Genomic DNA, 8,506 nt, shown 5'->3' with positions numbered 1-8,506 from the left:
TCCAGTAGGGATCTGATGGCTGGGAAGTTTTTCTTTCAATTTAATAGTCCTTCCTGTCATTTGGGGCTATAACAGCTTGCTAGTCAATTGAAATAAATGCAGTAGCAGAGGGAGATCCAGGATTTTGAAAAGTGGGGTGAACACCCGCCCCCTGCAAATGCATGAGTTTCCCTTTCTGTTGTAATGTATTTCATGGATTATGAGATATGCTGAGAGCAAAGGTAAAACCTGTCCTCTAAAACAAGGGCACTGCAGTGACACAACTGGTTGCAATTGGTCTGGATCCAATGAATGGGTTCAAATCAAGATTAATCATGAAATTATTATCCTTGGTCAGTCAGTGTATACCATATAACGGTACTCCTTGTTTTGACAATTATGGCTGGAATAACTTTTGTTTTCCTCTCTAACTATAGAATTAATAGACCAATAACTGAAATACTGTTCAAAACATGCTCATACACATGCATTTCATAGGATTCCCCCCTCTGGAGAAAGCTAGGTAGCCTTATGGTTAAAGCGGTCGCTCATTCCACTGAAGACATGGGTTCAGTTTCCCCAGATGGGTACTATGTATGAAGCCCTATGGAGATCATAGTTAGAATTAGTCTTCAGCAACCAATGCTGTCGTATGAGGCGACGGGATCAGGTGGTCAGGCTCGCTGACTTGGTTGATGCATGTCATCATATCCCAAACGCATAGATCAATGCTCAATCACCGGATTGTCTGGTACAGACTTATTTACAGGCTGCCTTCATATAGCTGGAGGGTGTGCGGATGGCCCAGTCGTCTAAGGTGCCGCAAATCGTTATGCAGAGTTGCTCTTTGGCACACCTGAAACATGATTGTGGGTTCGAATCCCGGTTCGCCCTGGTTATGTTTCTAGGTTTGTCAGCACCATACCGTGCTTGTGGGTTTCACTGAAGTGGTAAGCGTCCGAGACCTGCATCACTTCGGCTTTTCCTCCCACATTAAGCCGACACTGTGATATAACTGCAATACTGTTAAAAGTGAAGTTGGGTTTAAACCCAACACTCACTCACTCATATAGCTGGAATATTGCTGAGTACATCAAACAAACAGTCACTGAAGATAAAATGGTCTGCCTCTAAGGGGTTCTACGGATGACATCATCTAAAGAAAAAAGACTCGGCTTCCCATTTGAGGGTTTATTTCCAAATAAAACATTCCACATATCCAAAAGGACAGAACTGTGTGGTAAAAGTAAAGGTACATGTTACTAAAACTCTCTGGCCTTCTAGGAACAATCAAAACAATAGAAAATATCTGATGTACAAATTGACAGCTTCACAACACTGGTCAAGCACTGGTTACTGGTGAATGTTATAACTCCCTAGCCCCTGGTAAAGCTTGTGGGAACCAAGCGGTCTACAGGACTCCTCTACATAATCAGATTTGTGACTTTGTGCGAGTGGTGGACAGTTTGTGTCGGTGAGTTTTATACAGACACCATAGTCGGTAGGAGTTTACATCACAGTCGGTGGGGTTTTGCACCGTAATGAGATTTTACGTCTAGTGGGGTTTACACCAGTGAGGTTTCAATCTAGTCAGTGGAGTTCAAGAGTACATTCGGTGGGGTTTTACACCTCAGATGGCAATATTGCTGCTACAACAGCATCATTTGAATGTTTAAGACAAACCATGCTGTGCACAGCATATTTCTGGGAGACATTTTTGTTTTACAGCGGTACAAAAATGCCACTTGGGTACAGTTTAGCATTCTTGTATGCCTGGCAGATTCTAGTACATTATCGGCTAGTTTAAAACATACTTTCTATCACACGAGGGGAAAACATGACACTTGCATGGCCTCTTCCTATAAATGCGAGCATTAATTAGATTGTTAATCCCTTTAAATAATGATACTAATAATAAACTGAGCCTTGTAAGAACTTTGTAACAATCTGAATTGTGTCATGGATAAACAGGTCACGCTGCATGTTGAACACAACTGGATCTCTTCACCTTCCGACCCGTAAAGATCCGGGTTGGAATTGGTCATCAGCAACCTATTATGCTTGTCGTAAGAGGCGACTAACGGGATCGGGTGTTCAGGCTCGCTGACTTGCATAATGCAAGTTATCGTATCCCAATTGCGTAAATTGATGCTCATGATATCAATCACTGGATTGTCTGGTCTGGACTTGATTATTTACAGACCACCATATAGCTGGAATATTGCTGAGTGCGGTGTTACGCACCAATCAAAGACACAAATCTTGACCTTCCAGTGCTGACTTCACGTTGCGTGCATGCAACCAAACGCCAAGAACATCAGCACATCATATGTGACATTTGATTAAGGTTTCATTTGTTGTCAACTTGGTTGACATTTCACACTTGAATATAATCTTGTATATATTAATATCATGATACATCATAGATAACAAACAATGCTGGAGAACAAATCATAAATAATAAATACTATCACACAGCAACAGACCAGTGCTACATCTGAATAGTGAAAATATTGCACATTTTAACTGGCAACCTTTACTCAAGTTAGGGAGCATCCATTTGATTTCTTGGGGGTGGGTGGGTTTGGTTTGCGATTTATTTACTTTTTAATGTTTCAAACTGGTCATTATTTCAGTTTTAGTTAAATGAAAAATAACAAACTATTCTTTGGGCACTCGTCTGCAAGAAAAGGGCACATTATCATTTCTCCTATCAGTAAAACAGGCTTTATGATTTATAGAATCAACCCCCGCCCTCCTCCTGCCAACTGAACATCAAATGGTTGCTCCCTTATCAATAAATAACAATTATATATTTTCAAAAAAAGTTATTATCATGAATAGTATTACCATTTCCTCCTTAAAATATATTGTTTTTTAAAAAAAACATTCAAATGATATATATACATTTGCTTGTAACTTGCATTGACAAGCATTTGCTAAAAGAGTGGATTTCAATTTCACTTGACCATCTTTTCAGTGTTGACTGACCTGTGAAGATCCTGGATTAGAATAGGTCTTCAGCAACCCATGCTTGCCGTAAAAGGCGACTATGCTTGTCATAAGAGACAACTAACAGGATCGGGTTGTCAGGCTTGCTGACTTGGTTGATGCATGTCATCATATCCCAATTGCGTAGATTGATGCTCATGCTATCAATCACTGGATTGTCTGGTCCAGACCCGATTACTTACAGACCACCGTCATAAATGCTGGAATTTTGCTGATTGCTGCGTTAAACAACAACCAAAAGCAGACAGCGTTGACTTGTCTAGTTGACATGATAATGCTATATTTGTAACGTCATGTAACTGTCCATAACAGAAGACAATGAACCAACACACCCAGGGATTCATACAACCCTGCTCAGAGGCCAATATGTTGCCGCAAGTCTGCAGCAAATGTCAGAAAGAATTCCCAAATTGAAATATAAAATATCCCAATTCATGTTAATATAGTCATATCTAATGTTCTCCAATCTGTCAATTTATGAAGTAGGAAATATCACCTCAACAAGTGGTCTAACAATCATCGTGAGCAATATTAAGTAATTATCACCTGATTCTATAAATAAATAACCCATAAACAGATAATTAACTAAAATCAACAACTCCAAGCCAAACTGGCAAGAATTAAGTTCATAGTACATACACTAACCAAAAAAGACTTTCAAAATAATGACATGTTTCTCCATGATATGGCTTACTGACGTGCCCATAAAATGATGGAACAATGTATGGGGTTTAATAGAAATTCAGTTTTCTCTGGTTAATCTCAGCTTATTAGTATATATTAAATACTATTGAAAATTCATGATATATATTAATGAAATGTCAGTTTTAATAACTTGTTTCCTGGCGTTTTTACAATAAAACAACAAATACAACATGGTGTAATCAAAGTTATAGGTATGTGAAATAAAGACTGGATCCAGTCTAGAAAACTAATAATAATCTAGATGTTTCAAATAATTACGATGTTTACACATGAAATAATATGTTCTGAAAATAACATTTGAAAATACTTTCGAAAATTTCATTGTTTTATTATACTTAATTTTCTTTCGTTTACTCGGAACCCATTTGAGTTTTTTTGCAGATTTTTTTATAAAGTACACCATAACACATGGAAGAACACATTAGCTAAAAAAATACCTCAGTCCAGTTTTGAGACAATGTGGAAAATAAATTACATGATAAACGGTATATTTACAAATAAAGTCATTCACACTTCAGTGAAAAATACACATAAAAACATCTCTTAACTGAGACTGAAGTAGAAATATATAGGAGTGAACACTGATAATGTGAAAAAATGTGTCGGACCTGACTTACATGGTGAAGTTTCCATGCAAGTTCAACTTCTTAACACTTTTATTTTGACAGCCATATTTCATCTCACTGTCATAGCTTAACAGGGCCCTATTCCACAAAATACTTGTAGAGCTATGACAGTTCTATCCCATAATAAAAAATTCTTGTGATGTCACTGTTTTGTCGTAATCGTGTATTATTCCCACAAACACTTTCTGTCAAATAGCTGAAATCCCCTATCAACATGAACCATTTGATTGTCATCGGGCATCTCCGAGTGATTTATTAACCTCGTGCATCAAGTGAGTGAGTGAGTTAAAATTTAACGTTGCATCGGCATTATGCATCAAGTTCTGTACCTACATCTTGACCTTGACCTGTGCATCCACCTCTTTCATTTCGACACCGGTGTAGTTGGTTGTGTTTGTGCGTTGGTGTTCATTTATCTATGTATAAGAAAGGCCTCAAAAGTGTGTATACGACATATTAATTTATAATGGTCGCAGTAATTAAGATTGCATTGTGGAGAGATGCAACAATCACTTAGGCCTTTTTTTATGGATTTATGCTCTTGAAACGTAAAGTCAGTGCTAAAAAAACCAAAAAACTTTCAATTTCTTTTTTGCCTTTTGTGTAAACATATGGTCAGTAGGTTTAAAGATAATAATAATTATAATTCAGTGTCATGATAGCCCAGTTTGTGAACAACTGTCATAGTGAGTTTTAATAGCTTGTGTTGGGACATGTATGAAAATAATTGAGATATATTTTATTGCTAAATGATGTATCAGACTCGGTAGTAAAAAAAAAACCTTTCAATTGAGAATATATTAATTTTTTTACTTTCCTGATTTTTAAACTCTGGAAATCTCTAAAGTAATTAATAAAACAAAAAGTGACAATTTAGAAAAAGAGCCCATAAACTATTTCTTTTAATCACCAGCAGATCTCTTTCTGAAATGTTACATTGATGAACAGTTGTCTTAATAGCCCTGATTCAAAATACATGATTATTTCCTGAAAAAAAAAGGTTACGGATCATGAATATTTGGGGGACATATTTCTGTTATGACAACAAAAAATTAAATAAAAATATCCCACAAAATATTCATGATCCTAACTTTTCTTGTTCATTGTAGCGATTTTTTAGAAAATGATCTCAAAGTATGACATGAATGGTTGCACTGAATCCAGCAGTATTGGGAATCAAACCGTGATGGGCGTCTATAACGATTACAAGATCAAACACTATATTTATTATCTTAACCATTATGGAATAATAAATTGAAAATGATGAGATACTATTTCAGAGTTTCTGTGCGACCGGCTGATACAGGTCAGCTTTGATCATAGAGGAAGCCCAAGTTGAACCTATTGATGTCAATGACATCCTTATTACTGCTGCAGTACCAGACTACAGAAACAGGCAACATTTCGATTTCTTCAGCCATTTGGATTTTACATCAAGAAACGACAGTCAGTCTAAAATCATTAGAGTATTGTGAGATCATACGAGCCATACATAACACTGTACCATCAATGTCTGGCATATACTACTCAAAAGAAGTTAAGGACCACCGCTTCTTACATATTACGATAGTTAATCTGTCATGACAGCCAATTGTGGTCCTTTACACTTCTTTTGAGTAATATGTATTTCTGGTATTCCTATATGTTACTGAAAAACATTATTAATTCAAACTTATTTTTTCTTTCAAAGGTTTTGGTTGGTATTGTCTAGAGTTCATTATTCTTGGCAACATTTTGAAGAGTACACCACACATACTGATGTTATCCATGACAATAATGCCAGCCAGCTTGTGCATCATCAGTGTCACTTAACTTGTGGTACAAGTTGGGTCTTAATTCAGAATCTGAACATATAATAATTGTTGACCTTGACAATACAATCAAATTCTGTTCTGTGTCATGATTACAATACACCTTGACAATATAACATTCATGACAAATTTAGATTCATCGACTTAAGGGTGAGGAGAGAGCTAGGACCTTTTCCACTTTCTAACGAAACAGACCTTTTTATGTTCTTGTTAGTTTTAAATAGTTCAACAGACCTTTGTTTTCAGAACCATGAAAAGGGTGTACTATTTCTGAAGCCACACCAATGTATTTTTCTTATCTATCAGGAAATCCTTACCTCAATTCCACAAAAAACATAATGTAACTTTTCTTGGCAAAACATTTTTAAGTTATTTTGTAATTAACCTATAATTAACCCTGAAAACCATTATTTTTATTGACCCTGTCTTAGCATGTTGATACATAGTTAAAACAAGAAAATATTTGGTTTGATGTAATGACCCTAACCCCTGCCTGTGTTTAGGAGACCGACCACTCTGTGCTCAACATCCTACAACAGAGGATCAGTTCCAGGGGACCAGTCTCAGGTAGAAAGACTCAGGAGTCCCAGATAATGGTCTTAATATTTTCTCATTTTTTTTAGGAAACGGCATGACCACTGAATCCACATACACTAATGAAAGTTAGATCATTCAGCCACGTGTTCGCTTGTATCAGTTAAACAACAAGTCACTGTAATTAGCCAGCAAGCAGACGATACTTGTGCTGTAGTTGGTGGTTGTCCGAACAACTTTCAGACGGTCAGCTCGCTCGAAATTTGACTTGACCATTTCGTAGTACTCCCCATCACTCAGTGTAAAGGACTTTAAGTGGGGGCAGCGCAACCTGAAAATTAAACCAAAATTAAATATACCCACATTTTATGAATGCCGTCTACATATGCAGATTCAGAGAGGCGTGCAGGGGTGCATTTATTTTGGGGGAGGAGGCAGAGGTTTTTGATCTACTGAAAATAATGACCCACCCTTAATGCTTGTGATATTTTTGGATGACTCTCCTCACGTCACGTCGTATATTTTTTTGCATAACCCAAAACTTTATGACCCTCCAATGATTCCCCCCTAATAAATGACCAGTCCCTTATACATTTAGAAGCTGGCAAACCAAGTATATATATATATTACAACACTATAACTCATTTGGTCATAAATTGTCTACAAAAATATCCCAAATACCAAACATAAATTGCAACATGGAATATTGGCATTTATTTGCTTTTGTTTGTTTGTTGTTTAACGCCGCACTCAGCAATATTCCAGCTATATGACAGCGGTCTGTAAATAATCAAGTCTGAATAAGACAATCCAGTGATTGACATCATGAGCATTGATCTACACAATTGGGATATAATGATATGCATCAACCTAGTCATCGAACCTGACCACCCGATCCCGTTAGTCACCTCTTACAACAAGCATGGGTTGCTGAAGACCAATTCTAACCCTGAATCTTCACAGGGAGCATTCAATTGCACTTGTATGTTTACTCTTGATGACAAAATATCTTTCCTAAAAAGCTGTAACCATGGCTGTAACCATGGCTGTAACTATGGCTGTAACTATGGCTGTAACTATGGCTGGAACCATGGCTGTAACTATGGCTGTAACCATGGCTGTAACCATGGCTGTCACTATGGCTGTAACCATGGCTGTAACTATGGCTATAACTATGGCTGGAACCATGGCTGTAACCATGGCTGTAACTATGGCTGTAACCATGGCTGTAACTATGGCTGGAACCATGGCTGTAACCATGGCTGTCACTATGGCTGTAACCATGGCTGTAACTATGGCTATAACTATGGCTGGAACCATGGCTGTAACCATGGCTGTCACTATGGCTGTAACTATGGCTATAACTATGGCTGGAACCATGGCTGTAAACATGGCTGTAACCATGGCTGTAACTATGGCTGTAAACATAGCTGTAACCATGGCTGTAACTATGGCTGTAAACATAGCTGTAACCATGGCTGTAAACATAGCTGTAATAATGGCTGTAACCATGGCTGCAACCATGGTTGAAGTAAGGAAATTGAAGTTGAACCTGAGATGATCTATGAACTTGTTGCTCTTGTCGCTGTATCTGATGGTGTCCGGGTCCCACTGAATCTCCACACGCAGCAGCTTGGGGCAGTGTTGGGCGAACGCCTCCACGATCTGGTCCACATGGACACGGCTAGACATCTTCAGGAACCAGCCATTCGCAGTGCCAAGACCACACACTCTGTAGAAAAAACATAGGGAAAGATACAGATTTGGAAGTATGGACAACGCATGGACGCGCTTAGACATCTTCAGGAACCAGCCATTTGCAGTGCCAAGACCACACAC

The 8,506-nt window shown here is 37.9% G+C and overlaps 1 protein-coding gene across 3 annotated transcripts in view; it reads right to left on the bottom strand.

Annotated features, from left to right (window-relative positions):
• Positions 1-4,990: 4,990 nt before the first annotated feature.
• LOC124142017 (F-box/LRR-repeat protein fbxl-1-like) overlaps positions 4,991-8,506 on the bottom strand; it is a 64,520-nt gene continuing 61,004 nt past the window's right edge. For all 3 annotated transcript variants that reach the window (XM_046510242.2, XM_046510243.2, XM_046510241.2), the window contains exons 6-7: positions 8,220-8,399; positions 4,991-6,998 (exon numbers count right to left, since the gene is read on the bottom strand). In XM_046510242.2, the coding sequence (XP_046366198.1) occupies positions 6,827-6,998; positions 8,220-8,399 (352 nt within the window). In that variant the 3' untranslated portion in view covers positions 4,991-6,826. The remainder of the gene's footprint in view (positions 6,999-8,219; positions 8,400-8,506) is intronic.

Source organism: Haliotis rufescens, unplaced genomic scaffold, assembly GCF_023055435.1.
Source record: "Haliotis rufescens isolate VD_foot unplaced genomic scaffold, xgHalRufe1.0.p SCAF_12, whole genome shotgun sequence".
NCBI lineage: Eukaryota > Metazoa > Mollusca > Gastropoda > Lepetellida > Haliotidae > Haliotis > Haliotis rufescens.
Note: the sequence above shows the minus strand (reverse complement) of the source record. Positions and strands in the feature narration are given on the sequence as shown.